This window comes from Delphinapterus leucas, chromosome 2 (assembly GCF_059928025.1).
Source record: "Delphinapterus leucas isolate spDelLeu-1000000601 "Yukka" chromosome 2, BTC_Dleu_Yukka2, whole genome shotgun sequence".
Lineage (NCBI taxonomy): Eukaryota > Metazoa > Chordata > Mammalia > Artiodactyla > Monodontidae > Delphinapterus > Delphinapterus leucas.
In genome coordinates this window covers 159,042,324-159,070,110 of record NC_143130.1, presented here as the reverse complement: position 1 = coordinate 159,070,110, position 27,787 = coordinate 159,042,324, and the positions used below count along the sequence as shown (strand labels likewise).

At 38.2% G+C, this 27,787-nt stretch overlaps 1 protein-coding gene across 4 annotated transcripts in view; it reads left to right on the top strand.

Moving 5' to 3' along the window:
• CEP128 (centrosomal protein 128) overlaps window positions 1-23,602 on the top strand; it is a 455,276-nt gene extending 431,674 nt beyond the window's left edge. For all 4 annotated transcript variants that reach the window (XM_089908039.1, XM_089908032.1, XM_089908034.1 and 1 more), the window contains one exon: window positions 1,167-23,602. In XM_089908039.1, coding sequence (XP_089764165.1) covers window positions 1,167-1,294 — 128 coding nt within the window. In that variant the 3' untranslated portion in view covers window positions 1,295-23,602. The remainder of the gene's footprint in view (window positions 1-1,166) is intronic.
• The last annotated feature ends 4,185 nt before the right edge of the window (window positions 23,603-27,787 follow it).

The following is a 27,787-nucleotide window of genomic DNA, read 5'->3' as shown; positions in this document are numbered from 1 at the left end:
AAGGTGAAATCATAGAAGGTACCAGGGCCAGAACTATATATTAGTGATCAGAAGGTTACAATTGACCTGAAACTTGAATGGCAAGAAGAACCAGCTGAGTTAAAATTGGGTGGGAAGAGTTTTCCTGATAGAGGGAGCAGTAAGTGCAGAGGCCCCAGAGAAGAAAGGGGTATGGTCTTCTAGAGAGATGGAACACTGAAGGAGTGAGAGAGGGAGGGAGGGAGGGAGGGAGAGAAGGAGGGAGAGTGAGAATGAGTGAGGGAGAGAGTGATTGGGAGAGACAGTGGTGGGAGCTGAGGCCCTGGTGGAGCCTTTTCAGCCACCATCAGGTGTTTGGATTTTATTCTAATTTTGCTGGGAGGCTGGGGGGCGCGGGGGGAGGGAAGGGTTAATGCAGTAGAGTGACATAATCGGATTTACCTTTTAGAAAGATCATTCTGGTGTGTGGAGAAGGAGGCAAGATGAAAACAGAAAGAGAGGAAATGGTGGCTTGGGCTGGGCTGATGGTAACAGAGGTGGTGTGAAGCAGAAGGAATCAGGTGAAATGGGCGGTAGAATCCTCAGAACTTACTCTTAAATTGGATGGGTCGAGCAGGCCGGCCAAAGGAAAGAAGGAACCAGGGTTTGAGAAACTGGGTGGATGAGTGTATCATTTTCTAAGATGAAGAGAGCGAGCGATGGGCAGACATCAGAGATTATAAATCAGGTGGGAGTGTTTGACATAGACATTTGGATATAGGCATCTGGAGCTCAGAAGAGAGGGAAGAGGTAGTAGAAAAACAGTAAACCTACATTCCAGATCTAGTCTGTTTCCTTCTGTGTAAAAAAGAGGATTCTATGAAAAGGAGGCCCTTAAGATTTCACCCTCTAAAATTCTGATTTAGCAGAATTAATGCTATTAATTAGCATATTAATGCTTTAATATCACTATATACTGAACAAACACACATCTTCCACCCTCACTCTTCAAATCTAAAACAAAATTAAATCCCATGAATATGTGTTTTTAAAAACATAGTAAACTATTTTATTCCTACATTGAAGATTTGTTAGTCCATGTAAAGTTTACAGAAAACTCGATCAAATGCAGTGATTACTTACAGTTTTGTCAGCCCAGGGATTCTATTCATCTAGGTTTATTTTTCTCTTTTCTCCTACCTTGCCAGCATTTATCCAAAGAACAGTTGCTCCAGATTCACCTTCAATCAAGGAAGATGCCACAAGTTTACTGATGGATGGAACAAGTCCACAGTCCAAAAAGGAGGAATACGAAAGCAAAAACAGCAAAATGTAATTAGTTGCTTTACATGAGTGTTTTATAAATAATAGCATATGTATCCTTGCCACAGTTTGGCCCAGATTATCTAGCAGACTATCTGTAGCTTCTGCTCTTCAGCATTGCCAACCATTGACTGAAATAACAGTGCAGTTGGTCTTTGTGGATGATATAAGTTAAACCAATCCAAATGATATCAGCTCGTGAATGACATGCAACTAACTTATTGGCAACTTATACCAGCAGAGAAAGAATAATATTTTTCACCTTGCATTTTCCTTTTTCAGGTGTCGTCAGTCACATTTTTCTGACCAAAATTTGGATTTATAATTGAGGTGTTTCAAAAATGACTGGCTAAAAAGGAGGAAAATGAGTACCCCTTGAGGCAGAAGTTGCCAGCACTTTAAATTCAGGGAGTGTTTATATACAATTGATTTTATTTTGATGCTTTCTCCCTCATAAGTTATCATGTGTTATAACATGTCATGGAGATATGCATATATAATATTAGGCAGTCCGCTTTACAAATGTTCAGGATTGTTACATCCATCATCTCAGCAGTCTGCTACTACGTGCAGTATCTTAAAATTTTTTTCCAATCATCCATTTTTTATAGCAATAAAGAATTTACAAATGATATTTGAATTGTAGAGCTCTAAAGAATTCATTCGTAGCACAATTTATTTATTTGTCTCTTTGTGGCCAAATATCCCACTGTGACCACTCCAGTCATATCCTGGACCATCTTTGGTTTACTCTGACCAAAATCACAGCACCAAACTCCTGTGTCCATGACATCTACTTGCCAAGAGTTCTAGTATAATTTGGTACTATCTATCTGCTTTCAGCATCTTAGCCTTTCTCGACATCAAAGTGTTTTTAAGAACCTATCCCCTTTACATGCTGATCTACCAGTGGAGAAAGATTTCTATTAAATGCTAAATAAGAAAAAACATCCAGGAACTAAATCCCACTGAGTCATAATGGAAAGATTCTGAACAGAGACAAGGACAATAAAGAGATATCTTTGGAATGTGCATTACATTTTGTGTTTGTTAACATCTACTCACTTTTTAGATTTCTCATATTTCATGAAGATGCTTCTTTTTCTACTCAAGATACGTTTTCCTAACTTACCACATTTGAATGTGCAGAAGAAATGGCATTCTCCGTGAACTGGAACTCAATGGTCACTACGGAAGACAGAGATATTTTATTTCAAAATTTACCAGTACAATCTACATAACCTCTGATAGTACAGCCTTGCATTTTCTCATTTATTCATTCCAAAAACCTTTTACTGAGTTATTACCAGTAAACCAGTAAACACCAGTCATGGTGTTAAGAAGGAAAAAAGAGACATAAGTACAGGTGTGTATGTCCCAAAGTTTGTTTGGCACTAGGAATTACGTGAGAAAGGAGTGATGTGTTCAGGCTGGCTGGAGAAATTCTGGAGTAGACACCACTAAGCAGGTTTGATTTGTTTGTATCTAACCTTGAGACTTGGAGCCATTGATGTGCTAATGAGCACCAGAGGTTCTAGTGGGGGTGGTATCACTCTATGGTAATATCTGGGGTATTGAAAAATTATGTCAGTATTTTTTCCTTGATGTTTTGACCAGTACCATAATATTGATATTTTATCTCCTTGGATCTAAATGACTAACTGGGAAGGAAATAAGGGAGAAAATTAACAGGTTTTATTTAAATCCTACAGATAATGGTTAGATACCCTTTCACTTAATGTGTTGGGAAGAACTTCATGTGGTCCATTCTTTTTAATAGAAACTGATCTAAAGCATTATTAGCACATCTGTGGTCATTAAAAAAAAAAAATTACATCAGGCCAGTTAGGCCTGAAAAGTGAAGGTAATTCAGATTGTGTACTTGGCAAATCCTTGAAAACATGTTAGCTGATGATTTTATAACAGAGAGGGATCTTATGAAAGACTGTTTTTAATCTAAAAAAAAATAAAGCATGATATCATATTATTGAAGGCCGCATACTATGGTTGGATGAATAAAGGTGTCTGACTTTAAGTATGGAACGCACAAGAACTTCAAAGGCAAAGTTAGCTTTTTGTGAGCAACAATTTTGTCAAAATTCCTTGGCCCTCTGTTTATATGGAATTAAATCCAAGGACCTGCCTCCTCTGAGGATTTTTCCTATCTCTTGCAGTCACCATAAGCTTGAGTGGGAAATTAAAAGGAATGCTAAAGAAACACTAATAGCTTGATTTGTACATTTCAAAGCCAGCAACTGTTTTTCCTTTACTCACCCCTTTGGCAAGATAATGTGTGATATCAGCCCCATTGAGTGGTTGGTCAGCCATATTGCTTGTAGCTCTAGGACATTGGAAGGGATAAACCTTATTCTTGAAATGATCATGGTCCAAGACTTAATTTGAAGATTGACCTTTTTGGTTTAATAATTTTGATTCTTCTGGCCACCTTTCTCCCTAAACATACTAAACTTCCATTGAAGTTACTGAAGGCCACAGAGGGGAGAAACACAGCTGGGAGGAATCTGGCTTGATGTTTTTCCCATTGGCTAAGGTCATTATTATTTCCTTGACTAATGTCTGATTTGAAGGCTGGAAACCAGTTGGTTATATAACATCTTATGCCGTTTCCCAGAATCACGAATTTTCCTTCTTGTTATAGTTTACATATTTTTACCAATAAAGAGATGAAATCTATAGCTTAACATAATAGTGCACATAAGGCATTTGGATTTAAAGGTTATGTGGATAAAAAATGCCTACCTACTTAGCTAAGAAAACAATTAAGCCTATTTTTCTTCATTCTCCTCCTTTCAACTGTGGTAAATGCATGAGGCTCAAGTCAGAGGTATGTAAAGCATACTTAGAATCACAGTGTTTATTACATTTTCTCTAATCTGTATTGAATCTTACAGTTAAAAAATAATTGTTTTATTTGGGACTAAATTCTTACATATAATTAGGTGGTATATTTACTTAGCAAACCCTATTTTAGGAAAGGGTAAATATCTCAAATTGTTTTACTCAGTATTTGTACCATAAGCCCAGCTACACATCATATGGTGGCCAACGATGTGAATTATCATTGAGGAAGTTATTCCTTTTCCAAGATTCTTATACCCCTCTTCAAACAAACTGTCCCAGTATTTTCTCTCAATTTAAAACAAAACAGAAAATTTGTGATTTTCATGGCCTTCAAATGAGGAAGCTGTCCTCATGAAAGCATCTGGTTTTCTTGGATCAAAACTAAACCATGGGGCATCCCTGGTGGCGCAGTGGTTGAGAGTCCGCCTGCTGATGCAGGGGACACGAGTTCGTGCACCGGTCCGGGAAGATCCCACATGCCGCAGAGCGGCTGGGCCCGGGAGCCATGGCCGGTAGCCTGCGCGTCCGGAGCCTGTGCTCCGCAATGGGAGAGGCCACAACAGTGAGAGGTCTGCGTACCGCAAAAAAAAAAAAAACTAAACCATGAACCTTAAGCTGGAAAGTAAATTTGGGAAAGTTTGTATGTAAAGGCATTTCATGCTCTGAAGTATGATATAAAAATAGTTACATCTTTCAACTTTTAAGTTCTCAGATGTTTAGCAGTAAAAACGTATCAGCTTATCCCTATTTGAAAAAAGAAATTTAAACCATGAAAGATTCCGTCTAGTTTCATTTCCGTACAAAACACGACACATCTAGGTTAAGGCTAGGAGAAATGCTTACATCTAGAAGCAGAATTTTAGATTCCAAGCCCCCAAACAAACTTCAGAGAAGTCTCCCTTGCTTTCGATTAATAACAAAGTAAACGAATCTGCTGTAAAACCAGCTGAACCTTTAAGTTTTAACCTCATCTGTCCCCATCTTAGCCTCTCCTGCTCTATCCTGTGCCCACATCCTACCCAAATCCAAACCCAACCCAAGTCACTCTGAGTGTTTTACCAAGTCAGCCCTTACTGTTGACCTCTGGTGTCTGATACCTCAAAAACCTACAATGAAGCGGCTGGCTGACTGGGGTTTTGTAGCACCTTCATGTCTTTCAGAGCCAGCCAATTAAGAAAGGGATTTGAATGTCACGTGTCCTTGACTACTCTCGTGGTTGAAAGCCCAGGAATACTTCTGTGGCTAGGTATCTTTTCTTCCATAACACAGCTTGACTCTGACGTGGTCCAAAGCCATGAGACAGCTGTGGATGTGAACTTCCCACCTTGCTCTCTGCAGGAGTATATTGGATTTCTAAACGTAGCAGCATGTTAGATCCCTTTCAGGAGAATAGTTAAAGCAACATATAATCTGATGACCTCCACCTTTCAAAATGTAAAACCTTATGCTTTTGAGCATATAGGTGGGAATCTGGGGGAAAAAATGCTGCTGTAGTCAAAATACAGCCATACATTTATCACCTGTAATTCTAACAATAACTTGCTATGTTTTAAGGCATTGACATTGCATACTTGCCATTCCCTGGAATGAATGCTCTGTTTTTCTCAAACTGGCAGATGCTGGACGTTCATGCCCAGACTGTCTTCTATCCCCTCTCCATAGAGCCTCACGACTTGACACCCTCTCATTTTTTATTCTTTGGTAAGGCATTTTGACCGGCATTATTTACATAAAAACAAAAATTACTATTTATCCTTAAATACAGGAGCTCTGTGTCATCTTAGCTGTATACTCGACTGGAAATAGAAGATCAGAATACTAGCTTGAAGCAGTATTTTTTTAAACAAAAGTAGTGGATATTAAACTACCAACAGTTCAGATGTTATAAATTAAGAGAAAATATCTTATTCTGAGGGAAAGTAGGATAATATTATATGTTCATTTGTCACTAATTGACAGTCTCCTTTAAATCCTGACTTAATGTTTTCTTAAAATCATACCTTTATTTTTTAAGTGTTACGAATCCTCCAGAGCCAGTCCCCAGCAAGGGTCCTTCTGCCCAGTGTTGATCAAGCCAATAGAACAAGACCAAGTTTGGTTCAGAAGCAAAGACAAGCTTTACTCTTTAATCAGAGAATGGAGAGGCGAGAGCTCTAGAGCACGCGATCTGCCGATTGGCCGTGGGCCGGACCGCTTTATAGGGACCTTGGCAGAGGGGCGGGAGGCGGAGTTGTTGCAAGGCAGGTGCAGCTGCGCTGCTCAGGCCCCAGATCACAGTGCCGGGCGCAGAGTCTCTGCGCACGGCCCGCATCCGCCATCTTGAATCGCAGAGTCGTGAGCAGCCCTTTTCCACACAGTCCGCCGAGCTGAGGTGTCGGGGCAGGCATTTCTCACGGGGAGCTCTGGTCTGAAACGCCGGATCGGAGGCCTCTGCGAGCGGCACCCTGTGGGCCAGTGGAACTAGACTAAGCACCACGCGGAAAAAAGGTTAGACTTTATTACCCGGATTCTATTTTTATTTCCTGGGGATTGTTTATGGGCTTTTCGTGTGACAACAGGACACGTCTAATGTTTTAAGTATCAGGTTTTCCATCAAATTAGTTTCCTTTTGTTTTTCCTTACAAATGTTTCAATTTAGAGTCAGGTGGATTTCTGAATCATTTGAAGCCACGGAGAGTTCAACTGGCTTTTAAAAGAAAAAAACTTGGCCAGTAGTGTGAAAATTTGTACTTCATTATAGTGCACCTCTCTATTCTTTTTTTTTTTTTACTAAAAAAATCAGTTTTATTCACAGGGTCCCATAAAAAGTTATCAAACTTTAAAGAAAGGCTAAATCCACGTTATATTCTTTGACACATGAGGCAGCCTCTCTTTGTTCTTGACATGCTATATTTCAATTGGAAATACTTTTCCCTCCCACTGTCTCGCATTTCTTTCCCCGGGATCCATAGTCATTTCCTCAAGGACCTTTGGAAGGACCTTTATGTCCTTGACTTGGGCAAGCCTGTGGACTGGAGTCATGCTCGCTTGTCCTGTGTATGCCTTTCAAGACATCAGGATAATGGCACCATAAAGAGCTAGTGAGATTAACACATGAAACGCTTAAGTTTTTTTCTAATGATGTGGGCTGGTCTGTTAACCAGGTACGAAAGGCTTCTGTTGGTAAAACAAGATTGTTTCTCTTCATCCTTGTGTGATGATGCGCAGCTATATTTTAAAGAAGTATTTATATGTATTTCATATATGATAACCTATTTCTATCACTTTTTTTTACCTGAAAGCCAAAAGAGCAATTCCCAAACTGTGTGTCATGTTGCACATAGGATTTAAAATCTAAACGTCTAGTATATCCCCTTTACAAGACATTTTTTTCCTTTTCAGCTCTTGAAGCCAGCTATTATCAGATCATACTGCGTAACTCTCATTCAGTGGTATCCCTAGGGTAGTGGTAATGCTAGTTTAGATTTTGTTGGCCCGTTATTGCTGAGCACTTGGTGGAATAAGGGAATGAAGAATGGCAGGCGTCCTGTAAAAGGATATGAACACGGAAGCTGTGTTGTCATCAACAACATACATTTTAAACTGTTTACTTGAAAGAAAAAGCTGCGGGAGCGCTCCATTCTTTATCTGACGCAGGGTCCTGGAAAGCAGCATTGTGAGAAGTCCCGTTGAACTTGATGTGCGCTATGAAGTCCTATTTCTGATGAAAGTTACACTGTTGCTTAATGCTCTTTATGGACTGCTGGCTGGCAGTTTGGATCAGGTGCAAAGTGGCCTTATTTCAGATAATTTTCGGTCTCAGTGCCCTGTGCTTGTCTGTCATTTTGGATTTTCATTTTATTTATGCTGTCAGTAAGCCCACCATGAGTGAAGATATAGGTGTGATTTATGCCTTAGCATCACCCTGAACCTCGAGCTGCCAGTTACCACAAGTCAAGCAGCCATGGCAGCAAAGCCACCATCTAACTTGGTGGCTTTGGGGAGGTCAGATAGTTAAAAGAAGTTTGGAGAAGCCTAGAGGCTCTTGCCTCTTTTTCTTCTTTTCCCTCCGAGCTGAGTAAAAGAGAAGCATCAGTTCTAACGAGGAACTTCCTGCCCAGAGTCACTGGCAGAGCAGCCTCCTCCCAACAGCTGCAAGCTTGAGAGACCTCACGCTGCTGGCCAAGGTTCATTCTGTGCTTTGACTGAGACCATCCATTGGAGAAGGCTTTTGTGAGGTTAGTTTGACTGTTCCAAATTAACGGTAGTGCTCATTGCTCATTTTTTAATTTTAACTGCATGTAAACCTTCTGATTAGATTCCATTGAGGACAAATCATAGTTTTCTGTGAGGAAGATACATATCCTTTTATTCAGTATTCCTTAAAGCGCTGGTTTTCAAAGTGTGGTCCCCAGACCTGCAGTACCAGCACCCCAACAGCTCCTGAGAGCTTGTTAGAACTACAGGTTCTCCGACCATCTCCAGACCTAGGGATTCAGAAACCCTGGGGATGGAGCCAGCAATCTGTGCTCTAACAAGTCTTCTAGGTGATTCTGGTGAATGCTGGAGTTCAAGAGCCATGCCTTAAAGGTTCATTTGACTATAGCCTTCTCTGAGTTTTAGTCTCTATCCCAAAACTAAAAAAAAAAAAATTCTTTCCCTGGTTTTGTGCAAGGGTTATTTGGTTTCTAATAATATATATTCTCCCAGGTATCCATACTATGACTCCAGGCCTGAGGGTCACCCAGATTAAGGACATAAAGCAGCTTCCAAAGATGCTTGATTTACTATTAGAGGTCACTTCTCCACCTGCTTCTCCTAGCAGGCTTCTATTAACCAGAACCCTTCAACCATTCACCAAGATTGTTATGAAGGCATCCAGTTAAATCAGGACCTACAGGTGTAGCTCTTCTCTCTGGTTTGAAGTGCAAGCTAGTATCTGATTATCAAAAGGGTGTGAACTTCGTCAGGGCTGAATTTTTATCCTGTTTCCTTCCCTCCGAGGAACTTGGGAGCAATCCGATTTGGGGCATTAGTTCTGCATGATCATTTCACATGGGATTTCAGTTTTTCCCGTCTGTGCCAGTGGCTCACAGGCATCCACTGTGTTTCAGAGTAACATTTCCAGCCTCTGACATTGTCACCTTAAGAAAGATTTTGATTTAATGACTGTTGAACATTTAAGTCTCTTCCAACTTTTCCTCACTGTCTACAACTGAGATCAGGGATTTATTATGTCATTCCATCTCGTTGTCCTCTGATAATTAATGGCCATATATAATTTGTCTTGGCCTTTTACCTTACATCTTGTACCCTCCATTATGTATCACTGATAATTTGAACTGTTTGAAATTAAGTTGCTTCCTCTTCCCCTTATTTACGTAGGAATGGACTAAATCAAAAGCTATTCAGAATTTTCCAATTCTAATGTATCTTAACTAAATCTTTTCAGGAACTTCTTTCAGTTTCTGAACACTTGATTTAAATATTACACTATGCCATACATCAAAGAAAGTGTGTTTTTTGGAAGAGTGCTTGTTTCTGGAGCAGCTACACTGTGATAGCCCCCTTCAGAGTCTCTGCTAAGGAGCCCCCCGCCTCCAGCTAGCCAACTGCAGCAAGAAAAGTACTGAAATGTACAGGTCTTGCATAAATAACAAAACCAAGTAAGCTGAGCAAATAGCATAACCCCTCAACTGTGTTTAAAGTGTCTTCAGTTATTTTATGGTTTGAAATTTGTACCAAGTGGTTATATAGATAATTTTTTATAAAAACAGACTGAATATACAGATGCATTTTATTACACCTGCTGCTATATGCCTTGGAAAAATCTTCCCACTGTTGAATGGGGACTGTGCCAACCACATACTCAGGTTCGTAAGTTACTCAGGGCTAGTGGCCTTCCACCCAAGAAAGCATCATTTCCATTAATTCAATCGTCTATCCATTTCTACATCGTTATTAATTAGTGTGAATCTATTATGTCTTGTTTAATTGGGTAAAAAAAAGGTCTTCTGTACGTATTACCAGTCTTAACCTTGTAATTGTAAAGAATTTAAGTATAATTTCTTCGCTTAGTGCACTGATAAAGTTGATTAGCTGGACATGTATGTTTAAATATGATCATACTTCTTAATTCCTGCTTACCAATTAGAATAGTTATACACAGTTTGAAATTGATACAACTAGACTTGCATACTAAACTAGACTTGCATGCGCTAACCTTTCATGCCCCTTTTGCTGATTATTGCTCTTAGAAAAGAGAATGAAACTGAACTTTTGAAAAGTAAGCAAAAAGTTATATATATTCAGATAGTGTCAAATAATACAGGAAGACAGTATGTAAAAACCCTTACATTACCCTTGATAATCTTTTGAGGGTAAACACTAAAGGTGAAGGATCAGTTTGGACACAGCCATACAACCCCAAAGTGATCCTTCTAATTTTAATATTTTGCTTCTGGGCAACATTTACTTTCCAGAAACAAGGATATTGTGTATATGTGAAAATTTATTATTTGTTGGGCACTACATGAAGCTTTCATTCAAATTGTTAGAATTGTTACTGAAGACAGGCTGAGCTTCTCATAGACAGATCTCATGTGAGAACAATCCGTTTCTGGAGCCACAGAGATCCAGATGTCCAACTGAACAGCTGCCATCCTCTGCAGTAACCTCGAGATCACTGCTTTTGAGTTGTGACCATGTGTTATGCATTTCTTATCCTGACGCCCATGATTGAAGTCAGATGTTCTCTACCCTTAATTTTGCTCTTTGGGACTCTGTATTTCTCAGTGGGATGTACGGTCACAGACACTGGTACCACAGAGCAGCTAAAGAAAAAACTTTCCCATGTGATGTTCATGCAAGTAGATGTTCAGGCTAAATTTTCATTACCCTTAAATATTTAGTGTTTATTGCTCCTCTCAGAGAGTGATTATAAGTGAACTGGAAACAAAGTAGGCATCTAAAGAAGAAAAACTTAAAATCTTCTGGTATCTTGTAACTCGGGTGTTATATATTGAAAGCATGGATGTGTAAAGAGTCTTCTTTGTCCTTCCACATGTGCAGACAACACATTTGAAACCTACAGACTTTCCTAATATGATATATGCTCATCAAAGTGACAAACACCAGACTAAGATTCATATTTATTTTGGTACTGGTCTCAACACCATAACTTTATACAAATGTTTGATCAGTTTTACAAAAGTAATACTGTTACCAACAGAATTACTTACCTTTTGCTGGTAGCATCATGGGAGCTAATTCCCAAGTTACCCGTAACTTGTGTGAAGAGACGTTTATTAATATTTGAAATCCAGGTAGGACTTGGGAAGGTCAGACCAAAGGAAATCAACACCAGTTTAATATTTGTAGTGCATTTTTATAATTATGAGCCAAAGGCCTGGCATATAGAAAAATGTGTGTAATAGGAACCAAGAGTTAGGTTTTTATTATAGTTTTGATATCATCATAGATTGGACATCTTCTTAACTCTTTCAATCATTATTGAGAGTCAGAATCTTTGAAATCTATGTAGAAAATTGCTGAATGCAATCAGTGGTACCTAGAAGGCATCTTTAATTGACGATTTATGTATATATGCTCTAAATATAATTACTATATTTCTAAATTACAAGATGCTTCACTAGACAGTAAGCTCTTTAAATAAAGGCATCGTGTTTTATCTAGCACAGTGGATGGCATATTTTCAGTCTTCGAATGCATTTGATAACTGAACTAACCACACCTACGCTGTCAGCCATCCTTCCCTACTACAGTGAGCAAATGTTGTTTATTAACTGATCTTGATAGCCAGATTTGCAGAGCCTTTCATCACTTAACAACCCAGTTGCCTGATTGTATTCATGAGAATTCAAATCATAGTGCTCTTGGAATTTCCACTTAATGGTTTAAATTATGCCTTCAGTGGCCTGATGGCAGGAAAACCACACCAATCAGATAACACCCTTACGTCACCAATATTAATAACTAATTTACTGAGCTTGAAATGTGCTGAATTTTCCATAATGGATATCCGTTAAGTATCTGTGTTACCATTGCATGCACCATCTCTTGTGTTTCTGTAAGTGTATAGCTGAGGCCTGAGTATGTGTTGCCATGATATTTGTGGATCTTTGTAGAGATTCCTACCATCATCACATAGTTTGCCAGAACTTTTCCACTGGATGGATAATGTAGAACAAAATCCTTGAGATTGTAACGTCAGTCCTTTAAATCCCAAGTTAATTTTGCTGTACGGCACTTTAGGGAAAGTGGAGAGACCCATGTGATGAATTAAGATCAATTGCTCCATGATTGTTGACTTTTCAGTGTCATCTGCAGGAAGATGCTTCAGCCTTTTCACAACAAGGCAGGTAAATCTTTGCTAGGCCTTATAGAGGCCTGCCCATATCCAGCGAATTTGTGGCTAATTGTGGTTTCGTTGCTTATTCAGCCCACCAGCATTCCTTTATTTCAGGATGTTTGGCTTGAGAAACTCAGTTAGTTCATATGACAACTGCTTGTCAGTTAACAATTTATGTGCTGACCTGGCTAAGTGTCTGCCATAAGAATCACTTAGAATTGTGTACTTCCATCCTTCTTTGTCTTTACCTTTAGTACTTCCTTTCTCTCCACACTGCTATTGCAATCCAAAACCCTTTCTACCAAAGTAATGTTTTGCATATTTTGAAGTTTAGGTCAAAAGTTTGATCTTCCCAAGATCTGGCATTTTTAGCTTTCTTCTTATGTTTGTAATAATGCACTATTGCTGAAGCAATGGATAATGTGCTTTTCATCTGTCTTTTATAACCTGCATTAACAAAGCTTGGCCCTATGATAGAACTGTGTACTATGACATAATTAGATAGTGCAGTTTTTTTCAGTATGGCTACCATCACATAGCCTGATGGTTGCCAGCCTAAGAGACAGTACATGCACATGTAAAACGTTGGACTTTACATTACTGATGATATTATAACTAAGAAAGTGCATATCATGCTGCATGGTTCGGGGCAACACAAGCATTGGAACAGTCAAGAGCTGTGTCCTTCCTTCACCTCTGTAGGAGGAAATAAATAGTAGCTGACATAACCTCAATGACTTTTGTCCTGAAGTGGTTTAATATACTGAACATAGGATAAGGTACCGCCAATTAATCAATGACTACCAAAAGCCCAGCACTGTAATGAGTGCTGTGAAATATGCAAGAAAAGTAGAACTCCTGCTGTCATGGCTGTTTGACGTTCAGTAAACATTTGGTGAATGAATGCAGTACAGCAACAACAACAAAAAGTTAAAGTATCTTTTTAATTCCTCTCTGTATAAAGAGCAATACTTTCCGTTAAAGGGCTCTTCTACCCAGACAATATTTAATTTTTGTTCTTGTTTTTTGTTGTTGTTGTTGTTTTTATATAAATTTATTTATTTATTTTTGGCTGTGTTGGGTCTTCGTTTCTGTGTGCGGGCTTCCTCTAGTTGTGGCGAGCGGGAGCCACTCTTCATCGCGGTGCACGGTACTTTCACTGTCGCGGCCTCTCTTGTTGCGGAGCACAGGCTCCAGACGCGCAGGCTCAGTAGTTGTGGCTCACGGGCCTAGTTGATCTGCAGCATGTGGGATCTTCCCAGACCAGGGCTTGAACCCATGTCCCTTGCACTGGCAGGCAGATTCTCAACCACTGCACCACAGGGAAGCCCTGTTCTTGTTTGATAAAACACAACAATCCCAGAATTTTAGTCAGTTTTTAAAAAGAAGATTCTAGATCATAGAAGCTTATTTTCACTAGAGAATGTGCTCATTATTTATTATATCTTCCTAAATAATTTTAAGAATCACTCTAATATTCTTTTTAGGTTTAAGTGCTAAAGTAGGAGTTGGGGTATTTAAAATGAACTAGAATTTACATGCATCTAAATGGATGGATTTAAAACCATGGTGTCCCAGTTGGCTATCCTGCATGCTGCAAGGGGAGGACTGTTGGGTCCAGAAGAATCCTGGCTACTTCAGCCACTAATCACCTGTATGACATTGGGCCGGCCATTGCACCTCTTGTGTCTCTTAGGTGTTAACAGAGGAGGTTGGACTAAATGGTCTTCTGGGTCGCTTTCTATCTCTGATGGTCTGTGAGTCTGCTGTTGAAAAACACAGTGGCATTCATTCTTCACTGGATTAAAACTGAACAGTGTGTAGTATGAATCTCTACCTTGAAGCTAATTCTGACAGATACCAAACCATATTTGGATTATAAACAAACCTTGTCAGTGATCTCTTCAATAATGACATTTTCATAAAATCATTTTACTTGCACAGTCTGCCTTCCTCCTTTTTCCATGTTATATTTGGTTTTAAAATGGTGTAGGATTAGAATCCTACCTCTACCACTGACTTACTAGCTGGGGTAAGTGTGATTTGGGGTAGTTAACATTTCTGAGCTCATTTATCTCATCTGCACAGTGGAACTAATTGTGTCTCCTTCAGAAGAACTGTTTAGAGACTTATGTGTAATGGCACACGAAAAATGGCAGGCTCAGAACATGGCACACATTGGTTCTCCATAAAACTTTCTGACTTTTCTTTAACATCTAGGCCTGATCCCCTTAATCTGTAAAATTCTCCAGTGAGCTCAGATTCTTGTCTCCTTTTACTAAACAGCAACAGATCACTCAAACTATACAACAATCAGAGGTGAAAGTATTTGGATTCTATAATTAGCATATTTATTCTGTTAGATTGTATAAATTCATCATATATTTCTTGAGTGCCAACTCTATGCTGAAATACTTTCCATAGTTTAACTCAAAAGCCTATGAGGTTGGTATTTATCATTTTCATTCAGAAATATATCTCACATGAGGAAATTGAGACACAGAGAGGTTGAATAACTTATTCAAAATCATACATTCATAAGCATAGAGCCCACATTTGAATGCATGTATTTTGTCACTCGGCCACATTTGCAAAGAGCCACTTTAATGATTTTTATTTTAAAATGCAAAATTCAGATGTTTAAAATGCAGAAGAATTAATGGCATTAAGGAGTTTCTTTTTTTCCAGAAAGTCTTTTAAATAGCATTTCTAGGAAAAAAAAAAAGAGAGGCAACAACTGTCAACTCCACTGACCTTGCTTAAATATTACTAAGGCTTGATAATACATTAGGTTTTGATGCATCCTTCCTGCAGCCCAAGAGAGGGGAGAAAGAGCCGTCAGGTGGGGTTAGAGCCTAGGGGACTGAGCAGACTCCATTTTCTGTCTCTACACTCTAGCCAGTGCCAACCAATTTTTTTAAACTTAAATCCTTGTTTGCTCTAATAAATACAAAATATACTCTGCCTAAAGAAGAGCCTCTACTAATAAAAGTGGCTTCTTGTTCAGTAGGAAAGAAAAATAAAAACAGAGTGGGTGTCAGAAGAAGCTGAGGGGAAGTGTGAAGAGAGGCGGGGGGGAATGGCGAGCTTTTCTCCTGACCGTCCTATTAATGTGTGAGTGGAAGTTGGGAGTGAATCTCATGAGAAAATATGGAATTTTGCCACCACATTCTTTCCTCCAGAGCTAATATTCTCATGGGATATTAATATTAATGCAAGGAAGAAGGCCCTGGTTGAAGAAAATGATTTTCCTTTTTCAGGGGCAGAGTGAAGTTTGAGTGTCAGAAGCGGTAGTAGAATGCTAAGCATTTTATCATGAGCAAACAGGAGAACAGAGCACAACCTGCAGGATTCTCTTTGGAAAGCTGAAAAAAGGAACCTAGTAATACCAGCCTAGTCAAGAACCCTTTTCCCTACCTAAAACCCTCTAAGCTTTCCAGGCTGTGTGGGCCTTTTGATCCTCACCATTATTCCAGACTAACTAAGGTCATCAGAATAGAAATCTGGTAAATGTGGATATTGTGACTGCATCATGCTTTAGATACATAGATAACACATTAGGTGGGAAGGGCATTTATATTTTATGAAGTTCATCATTTCATTATTATGAATTAATCTTTTTATGATTTCGCTGAATCATTCTTTTGGAGCATTCTGAAAGAGCTAAAAAAAAAAAAAAAGAAAGCTTTTTTTCGGGCAACTGACTTAATGGATAGCTGCATGTCCAGTTTCAAAAGCTGTTACTTATAGAAGGCCAAAAAATGTTAATATGGCCTTATAACTGTAACATAATTTTTCCAAGGTGGGAAAGGCAATAAATTACAAAATACCACACTAATGGAATATATGGTTTGTAATAAGAGCAGCTGTTATTTCACTAAGGTATATAATGTTTTAAGTCTTGGTTTTCTGTTTTGGAAGTATGTTAATTAGTTCAGTTGTTTTACTTAATTTATTACCATTCTCTGTGTGTTTGTGATTCTTAATTGTATGATGTGGTTTATATTCACTGCTTTTACGTGATGGGAATGCCACAATGTGCCTTTGGTATTTTTATGCTTAAAAAATAAAAAAGTGAAATCACGAGGACTGCTCACAAACAGTTGTATATCCTTGACTAGATTCTTTAGCCATGTGTGTGCATAATGGTTTGCATGTGGGCAATTATCTGATCACTTACCGTGGGATAGTTTCCTGAACTGAGCTTCAATTTCAGTTACGCTGGATGCAAATGAGCAATACTAAAAGCATAAATAGGCCCCAGAATGAAAACTTTCCTTTTGGAAATGTTAAGCCAGGAGCATATATCAATTAAAAAATAAGCTTCCATTATATGAGACTTGCCACATATTGGGAAATGAATACCAGAAAGCAGGTGTATTTTAGGACAAACCTGTAACTCTTCTGATAATAACGTAAATCTTCAGATGCTTTGAATATTAAAGACTTGAGGGGTTGCCATTAATTGCATTTTGGGGTTAAATTAGGATGAATGAGAAATGCTTTCTGGCCTCAACTCTTCTAGTTGGAAAACTTTCTGAAATATATGAGTAGATTTTCTTAACCAGCAAGACAGTGAATTTTGTCAATGTATTTTTTTATGACTTAGACCTAGCATGCCACAGGGACATAATTCTAATATCGATCACCATATGTATCGATCATCAATACAATAAATAGGTAGAAGTGAAAGAGATGAGACTATCTGTATTGCTGGACTCAAAGCAGCGATAGTCAGTCACCACAGGACTCTTACAGACCAGCCCTGTGAAAATTGCTGAAGGGGGATAAAAATATAATTCTTTGCTGTAGGGGGCGTTTTATACATTTTGGGATGTTTAGCAGCAAGCAGTTCTGGCCTCTTTTTAAAGGGGCAGAAATAATAACAGACATACTTCCTGTGAGTGTAATAGGAATTCAGAAAAATAACACAGGTCAAGGGAGATTTTGTAGAGGAAGTGGGTTATGAGCAGGATCTTGAAGGATATATAGTGTTGGCATGTCAGGTTAAAGAACTTGATGACTAAGGGGTTACTGCTTTTTAACCAAAAGGAGGTCATTGGTGACCTCGATGAGAAAAAATTCAGTAAGCTACATTACAACTATTAGATGAATCATAAGAAGTTTTAAAGACAAATTCCTCTTCTGACCCAGGCCTGGGCATAGCCTTAATACCCACCACACTGATAGAAGTGGACTTTAGGGGCTATGTGAACTTCTCCCCAATATGATTCACACATGACCTGTACCATTCAGTGAGTTATTTCTCCTCCACTTTTTTCCTGATTCTTCTTTCTTCTCCTCCTCCTCCTCTTCCTTTATCTCTTGCTTGCATTCTGTTTCTTAATTTTTCTTTTTCTTCCACCTCCTCTTTCCCTTAGGTTAGGCTAATAGAGGTCTGTGAGAAGAGAATCCACAGTCATGACGAGTATATTCGTTTCCTGTTGTTGCTGAAACGAATTACCACAAACCAGTGGCTTAAAACAACAGAAATGTATTGTCTCACAGTTCTTGAAGCCAGAAGTCCAAAATCCTTTTCACTGGACAGTAATCAAGGGCTGCACTTGCTTCAGAGGCTCAAAGGGAGAATCCATTCCTTGACCCTTCCAAGTTCTGGAGGCTGCCAGCATTCCTTGGCTTGTGGCCACATCCCTCCAATCTCTGTCTCATGGTCACATGACCTTCTCCTCTTCCCAGTGTATCAGATCTTTCTCTGCCTTTCTTTCATAAGAATACTCATCTATGAAAATGAAAACGCTAGTTTGAAAAGATACATTCACCTCAGTGTTCATAACAGCATTATTTACAATAGCCAAGATAGGGAACCAACATAAGTATCCATCAACAGATGAATGGATAAAGAAGATGTGAGATAGATGTATAATGGAATATTATTCAGCCATAAAAAAGAATGAAATTCTGCCATTTGCAACAACGTGGATAGACCTAGGGAGTATTAGGCTTAGTGAAATAAGTCAGGCAGAAAAAGAAAAAGACAAATACTCTGTTATCACTTATATGTGGAATCTAAAAAGTAAAACAAAGGTATACAACAGAAGAGAAACAGACTCACAGATACAGAGAACAAACTAGTGGTTACCAGTGGGGATAGGGAGGAGGGGAGGGGCAAGATGGGGTTAGGGGATTAAGAGATACAAACTACTATGTATAAAATGGATAAGCAACAAGGATATATTGTACAGCACAGGGAAATAGAGCTATTGTTTATAATAACTTTACATGCAGTATAATCTATAAAAATAGTGAACCACTATGTTGTACACCTAAAACTAATATAATATTGTAAATCAATATACTTAAGGGAAAAAAATGACACTCATGATTACATTTAAGGCCCATTCAGATAATCCAAGATAAACTTCCCACCTCAAGATCCTGCAAAGGATCACATCTGCAAAGACCCTTTTTCCAAATAAGGTAATATTTACAGGTTCCAGGGGTTAGGACCTGATATATTTGGGCACCATTATCCAACCCACTGTAATCAGGCTACTGCAAAGGGTCCTCCCTTGACATACGGCAGACATCATTCAGTCCATCCTAGACACACATGACCTTCTCTGGTGGATCTCACTTGCAAGCATGAGAAAGGAGTCATACCTCTTCATGTGTCTTGTGTTCACTGGAACAGTGCTCTGTGTTTGAGCAACACCTCCCTGCTAATGACTGAAGAAGGAAAAGAGGCCTCACTGTAACTTTCCAGTTACCTGAGTACCAACCATTAAGTCCCAAATAATGAAGGTCAGGACCAAGGGTGTGTTCCTCATGGAGAGCTCCCTATTTTCTTCCTCAGACTTTGAAGCCTAGTTTTTGTTTTTGGTAAGAAAAAGCCATCCCCTGGGCTTACTGGTTTCTGGTTCAAGTTGCCAACATACCTTCTTCAGCTCAGGCTGGAGGAGAAGTAGAGAAACACGCAGAGAGGATTGATAAGGAATTCTCCCAGCTAGAGATCCTGCTAAATTCACCTGAGATGTTGAGACTGTGAGAAAAGAGATGCTCTGAGTCCTTCACATTTAGCTTTCTTTAATCCCATCACCCACAAAGTATCTGAGCGAGGATGAGGAGGGTGAAAATATAAATAAGGAGCATGAAAATTCGTGCCCACTTTCTTTCCTACCCAGTATCCATTATTGGCAGACCATTTTCACTTGCAAGGTCCTCTGGCAGAGGGAATCCGGATAAATTTGCCAACATTAATTTTTATGGTGTGGTCTCTAAAGCCCTTATGCATCCTTGTTCATTCACTCTCAGAATTCTTATTCAGTGAATTTTAGAATAGTGATTCTAATGAGGAATATTACTCTTTTAAAAGAGCATTTTAAAATAACTCTAAGACATGCTGTTACAGACCCATACAGTCAATAATTACTTTTACTTTTTCCAGTGTTAGCTTACTGGATATTAAATGGGTTGCAGTTTCTGTAGGGCTATTTTTGGTTTTCCAGCAATCTTTGCTTCGTGACCTCTCATGCCCCATGGGGAAATATCTCAGCATCTCTGTTGACCAGGGATGATTTTTCTCAGCTCAGTATTTCTCAGCCTTGGCACTATTGATATTTTAGACTGGATAATTATTTGTCATGGGGGTTGTCTTGTGTATATTAGAATGTTTAGCAGCATCCTGGCCTCTGCCCTCTAGATACCATTTCCTTGCTGAGTTGTAACAACCAAAAATCTTCAACATTACCAAATGTTCCCTGGGGCTCAAAATCACCCCTGGTTGAGAATTAGTGTGCTAACTGTATTATTTGCTTGGTTAGTAATTATAGCTAGCATTTATGGAGCACTTACGAAATGCCAGTCGCTGTAATAAGCACTTCACTTGCATTAATAAATTCATACCTTACAAAATCTCACAAGGTAAGTTCCATCATTAACTCTATTTTACAGATAAGGAAACCGAGGCACAGAAGTGTTGAGCAACTGTGCTAAGATTACACAACGTTTAAAGAGTAGAGCCATGATATTAACCAGAAGTTAGGATTTAGAATTCATGCTCTTAGGCATGATGGTACACCTGTGGTCCAGTGCGCATGAGAATATGTTGTTACAGATTTAAAAGCCTCTTCCTTTGCATCTATTTAAAGGTTGTAAATAAACTATAACAATGGATGAAAGGATTAGAAAGGACCATTTATTAAAATCATGCTATGAGTGGGGCACTCGTCTTGAGACTTTCACATAAGTTATTTCATTTAATCTTCACTGTAGCCGATGGAGTAGATATTATCATATTCATTTTTTCTATGAGAGAACTTGGCACCAAAGAAGTAAGTAATTTTACCCAAGCTAGTATAATAACTGGCAGAAACTGAATTTGACCCAGTGCCTTCTGACTTCTAAGTCCATGTTCATTCTATTTTACTCTGATACTTGCCTTGGGTTTCAGAAAGATGGAGGGAGGGGCATTTTTAGGTTTTCCATATATATTTTCTGGTCCAACCTCTCTTCCTGTACAAATTCCACATTACTTGGAGCTGATACTTGGAGATTTTGAGCTCTCACTTATCCTTCCCCAAAGCCTTCTGACAGTGTAATAAAAATATGCAGACACAGGTGAGTGGGCATGAGCGTCCATAGACCTGGTGTGAGTGCTGGCTCTTCCACTTCACTGCTGCCTGACCCTGGGCAAAGCATGTAACAACTGGAAGCTTCAGCTTCCTTATTCGTAAACATGGGGCTAATAATAATGCCAACTCTGCAGGGTAAAGATTAGAAATAATGTATCAAAACACTATTTTAGTTGGCACAGTTTTGCTCCTTAAAATTACAAGTTATATATATTTTGCCACTTTTCTTTTTTTCTCCCTTTCAGAGCACTTGCAGTCTTTCCACCCCAGTTCCCCCCCCACCCCCATCAAGGGTATCTGGAGACCTCCTCTTTAGAAATTCACTAAGACTCATTCTTGATTAAAATGAAGGTATCTTGGGCGTAGACAGAACATTTGAAGTCTTTGTTAGCTAAACATACTTCTGAAGACTAGTTTGGGTACCTGGAATGGGGAGATGAAGACAAGGAGAAAGTGACTTCACAGATATTTTTCAGAGAGACCATATGAAAAAGATTATTATGAAAGATAGCATACCCTGACCTGTATCCACAGAGAGCAGTGTTAAGAGCTTAATGAAAATTTTCATTTTTTATTGAAAACTTTATTTTTATTGAGGTATAATTGATATATAACACTATATTCATTTCAAATGTGCAACATAATGATTTGATATTTGTATATATTGAGCAATGATCACTACAGTAAGTCTGCCTCTCACCACATCTGTCTCCATCTAACCTTGCAAGGTGACCAGTTATTCCCCATATATAATTACAAAAATTGTTTTCCTTGTGGTAAGGACTTTTAAGATCTACTCTCTTATCAAATTCCAAATATACAATATAGGATTGTTAACTATAGTCACCATGCTATACATTACATCCCTATGACTTTTTTTCTGGAATTTTTCTTAGCAACATTCTTCTAAATAATTCTAAGTATATATCTCACTGATGCCTCTTCTTTTTTAAAAAATGTTCAACTTTTTATACAATTTTAAAAGGTTACACTCCATTTACAATTATTACACAATATTGACTATATTCCCCGTGTTGTACAATGCATCCTTGTAGCCTGTCTTACACCCAATAGTTTGGTTTTATAATAGTTTTATAACTGATTTATTTTATAACTGGAAATTTATACCTTTCTACCCCTTTAAAAAAATTTTATTTTATCAAAGTCTAAATTGTGAGTTAGATAGGTGGGACTTGATATAGAACTTATATTTTTAACTATAGATGTATGAGAACACGCATGCATACACACACACACACACACACACTTCCCTTGCTACCATAAAATAGAGCGTTCCTATGAAACCTTAATAAACCGAAATGGCATAAAGCAAAGAAACAGTTATGTACCTTTTTTCATAAAAGCGAAAATCCTATTTGGATTTCTTCTGGTTAGGGAAAACAGGTACTAATGTAGGTCTTTTGTAAAAGCAGAGTTGCATAAAGCAAACTTTCCAAAAGCAGGTGGTACTTGTATATGTACAATTGGGGTGGAGGATGGAAAAAAGTACAAGAAATATTGAGGAATGTAATTCTCTAGGAAAATATTGTGAACTTCACAGCTCAAATACGTGGGGAGATATTAACAAAGTTCTTGTTACTTCTAAGTTGAGCAAAAAAAAGAAATTCCTATAGTTCATTGGAATAGTAACACATGTACTCAACTCAATGGATTGAGACCTTGCAAGGTGACCAGTTACTCAAGGGAGATGTCATTTTATTATTAAAAAAAAGTCAGTGGAGAAGGTGTTCATATCTAGTTGCCTTGCTGAGAATGTCAGTCACAGTCTAAAGAGATTCCAAAGGTAATGTGATAATATGGCAGGTCTACTCAAGGGCAACCAGTGGAAATGTTCTGAATCAAAAATAACTCAACATTTGAGAATTCTGAGAGGACATTCAATACATCTCCATGTAGAGGAATTGGCGGGGAGGGATGCGTTAGTTTGTTTCAAGATTTCAAGAGATTAAATTTAGTATGTTATAAATTTATTGTTGGAAATGTTAAATCTCATTACTAATTGAATTTCACTGAAATAAAGACTTGAGGGAAAGCTGATATTTATCTATTTGGCAGAAATCAGTTAAATTCAATTACACATGATTTTTTTTTTAATGTTTTCACAGTCACTGTGAAGACCAAAGCTGTAAAATTCAATTACATGTAGGTGATCATGCTGTCACATTCTGGTTACCAGAAATGGTCATGATGGAATTCAAAAATGGTATATTGGATATCTGCCCTTTCAGCAAATACCATTATAAGAGCAAAGACAACGCACAGCTGAATGATTCCTAAGCTTCTCTTTTGCTTTCACTCAATAATAGGTATAATAAAATTTCATTCTAAGAAACGAACTTGGAAACTCCCTTCACCACAGAATTTATTCCCATTACCACAGAATTTGACCTGAATATTCATTTTCTCAGTTAAGAAATGAAGATGGAATGACAAACAAGCTATTCCAGTTATTGCTCTTTGGAAATCACATGTGTTCATTCTATAGTATGGTGTGTGAAGCTAGGGATAAAGATTTTTTCTTTTTTCAGAAAAATAACCCATAGCTTCAACTTTGTGAGAAGAAACTTTATAAAGAAAACTTTGTAAAGAAGAAAAATGAAAAAAGAAAAACGTATTAGGAAAGGAAAATACTGTTAATCTGAGTAGGAATGACAAAGAGAAAAGCAGTAAAGGGTTCATAATTTTTTGGAGGTGCTTGATTTGGAAGACGAGCTAGGGGTTCAAATATGGAACCTGAGTTTTCTTTCTAGCAGTGATATGCCAGTCATGCTGATCATCCTTCTAAAACAGAACCGTGTTGTGTTTTATAACCTGTGAGTGAAAAGAATAGATAACCTCCCTTAGTGTTTTAGAAGACAAGCAGTGCAAAGGAGAGACAAGTCTCCAGGAAAAGGAGTTACAAGAAGCTACTTCCCACTAACTGTCATTTTGGGTCACTGGAAATACACATGTGTGCCCAGGACATGCGTAGATGCTTTGGGGAAGTTGGAGACAATTAACCTTGAGTGTTGCTGAGTGGAGAACACGTCAAAGGCAAGGGGCAGTGAGAGAACCAGAAGCCAATCAGAGTGAAGAGCATGTTTGAACAGAAAGAGGGGGGCATATAAAGACTAAGTGTTTGGGGCTCCTCTCCCTCTCCACTGTCTCTGTTCTAGAAGACACCTGCCAACCGGGGCAGGTATTTACGACTCCAAGAGGACAAGAGGAGTCAGGTGAGTCGGAGGTCAACTAGACTGTGTTTACTTGCATACATTTTGTCCCTTTGCCTGCTCCGAGAGACTGGTTAAATTTTGAATCACAATGACTGGCATTCCCAACGTATTCTATTTGTTTACTCTGAACCTGCTCAAGGAGTCTGTCATTGACATGTGAGCTCACAAATGCACATTCAAGAAATGAGTAGAATATGTGGCTGTCACTGCTTCCCCTCGTTTTCTCTGCATAGGGAGAGGCTGGAATGACACTTAGGCCTCCATTTGTCAGACGGGGCTGGCGCTCTCTGCGGCCTGTTTGGCAGGTACACCATGATACTAAATGAGACTGCATTTGGAGGCCTCCTTTGGAAGAAAGGCATATTACGGTTCAGTTCTAAGGTGGCAAACTTTGAATATATTGCTGCAGAATTCTTCTTTAGGAACTTTTTTTCTTGTAAGTATCAGAAAATAGAAATATTAGACTGGAGAAGAAATTCCAAATTATTTTTTATACATAATTGTTTAAAATATTTTTACTCTAATATGCATTTTTATTTACACAGTGATCAAATATTTTGAAGTGATGAAAGGAGCCTGTAATAGTGGAATTTCAGGCATCAGCCACAAGACTGGGGGTAGGGGACATATTTTTTTTAAGTTAATTTTTATTGGAGTATAGCTGCTTTACAATGTTGTTTTGGTTTCTGCTGTACAGCAAAGTGAATCAGTTGTACGTATACATATTCCTTCCCATTTAGGTCACCACAGAGCATTAAGTAGAGGTCCCCGTGCTATACTATAGGTTCTCATTAGTTATCTATTTTATACATAGTAGTGTATATATGTCAATCCCAATCTCCCAATTCATCCCACCCAGAAATTCCAACTTCTGAAAGACCTATATCCCAGTCGTGAGTATTTTTTAATGCCTGTAGACCCTTCTGGAGTGATGCTTTGGTTAAGCAATGAGGCCAAGCACACCAGTAGAACGAAGTATGAAAGTGATAGTCAATGACCAGCTCTTGCTTTTTTGTTTCCATGCCATCTGTGCAGAGATTTCTAACCCATTTTATTATATGTTATCATTTCTTAAAAGACTGGGGCATGGGGGGAGAATCTCCAATGCCATTCTTTGCTAGTTCCAGCGTTAACCTAATGATTTTACTCTGAGATTTTCAGTTTGAGTCAGATGACCGTCAATACTAATCTGTCCAATAAAAATACAGTCTAATATATTCATTGTTCGTGTTAAGGACTAAGGCCATAAAACGCAATGCTTTACTTTTGCATGTTTTTTGAAAAGATCAAAGGGAATTGATGGATGGTTTCAAATAGAATGGTATTGCCTGAGCTGATGAATCAAAGTTGTTTGTATTAACCCTCCACCTCACAATGAAATTAATTCCTAATTTATTTACCTGTATATAAAAAGGAATGTAGCTCACTTAAAACTAACAGGTGGTGTGGGACTAGGAAAAGGAAAGATTAGTCATTCTTATTCTTATCATCTCACGATTCAAGATGATCACTAAGGAAAAAAGTTCAGAAGAATGTTATAATAACAGTCCTGCTGAATTTAGGGTACAAGCCTAGTGTGTGCCTTGTATTCCACTATGGGAACTTGACACCTCTCAGATGTTACTTCCAGAGAACTCTGGCAGAGTTGGCTTATTAACTTTATTACCCAGGGAGACAGTGACAGAGTAATGGGATATGGGTGACATTGTATGATTAGATGTAGGTCATTATTAAGATTCCAACTTTTATTTGTGGGGGGCAGTTCACAAGTGTTCAATAAACTATTAGTAATCTGTTATTACTAATAAGGGAACGAAAGTCCCCTTATCTGCTTTGCTTTTAGCCATCAATGAAGAGCAGGAGGGCTCCACTAAAACATGCTTCTCAAGTGTCATCTGCATGGACTTTGTTTTGTTTTAAAGCGTCTCGTTGCACCTTTGCATTGTGTGCTAACCTATAACTGCCTTGACTCACTTTAGAAGCAGCCGGGAAATAAATCCTAAATAGTAAAACTTTTCAATTTAGCTGATGTGTGCATATCTTTATAAACACACGTGTATATATGTGTTCATATGTATATATATGAACACATTTATAGGTGGCTTTATATTGTTAATGATGCTTTCCTTACATAACACACACATACATACATACGTATGTGTGTATATATATATATATATATACTATTGTGTATTTGTATAAAGATTTTTATTTTCCAAAATGCTTCTTATAGATTATCTTTTTCTGAACTTCATAATTACCCTGCACACAGGTTAAATGACCTGCTCAAATTCACACTTAGTAAGTAGGAAAGCCAGGGCTAGCAATGAAGTTTCCTGATTCCTAGCCAAGGGTTCTTTCCACTACAACAGCTGTCACTGGTTATTGGGAAGCCGAGGGGAAGAAACTGATTTAACTTCTCTGAAGTTGAGAATTATTGATAGTGACTGAAACATCAGCAGTGCAGTTACTTTCCAAAGTCAGTTGATCTAAGACAGTCCTATGTGTGATTAAGTTATGTAAGTGGCTGTGTATGATAATTTTGATGAGTTCTGGCTATATTATGCTATATTCCACCATCACGTGGTGCTCTAATTCTTTTATGTTAACTATCTTTTTATTAAGTTTATTTTTGACAAATAAACCGTCTCACAGCTATTCATTACACTAGTAATAAAAATACTGATGCAAGATACCCTATTACTGAAGGTATACAAAACTAGAATCTTGAATCATACAATAAAATTCTATTTCCAATATTGTCCTTTAGTCAACAAAATTTTTTTAATGGAAATCAGTGATTATGGTATACAAAATTGACACTATTATTTCAAGGTTAAAATTTGATGAACCTTTTTTTTTTAGATATTCTCTTTTGAGACACCCATTCCTTTATCTAATTTATGGTTAAGCTTCATAGAGATAGGGCAAGTTGAAAGGTCTTTAGTTTTTTCAACCGGCACTCACTGGCAGGATTAGTAAAAGAAATGGGAAACCGCTACTTCATTACAAACAACAGCATACTCATAATCAAAACCAACCAAATTGACAAGTATTCCCCATTAGAACTCAAAATACTGTTACCAAATAAGGAGTGATGGAAAAGCCCCTGTAGTAACCTTGGTGTAATAATGAGTATTCAGAAAGTTCAGCCTGACACTTTGGACTTTCATATTTAAAAATCTGTTTGTCCCATAAAGTCTTAAGGGCAATTTTCACAATTGAAACAATTTTTTTTTCTTGTAAAACAAGGTAAAACCCTGCATTCCATGGGGTAGAGGTTGAGATGCTCTAACCCTCCCTCCCAGAAATGTTTTAAAAACAAACAAAACCCAAATGTAGTGGCTTACGTAGATAGAGATGTATTTCTCGCATTACAGTCCCTCTGGTCCAGGTGGTGAAGGTCATGAAACAACACAGGTTTCTTCCTTTCTGCTGCATCGCCATTCCCTGATGTGCTCATCAGCATT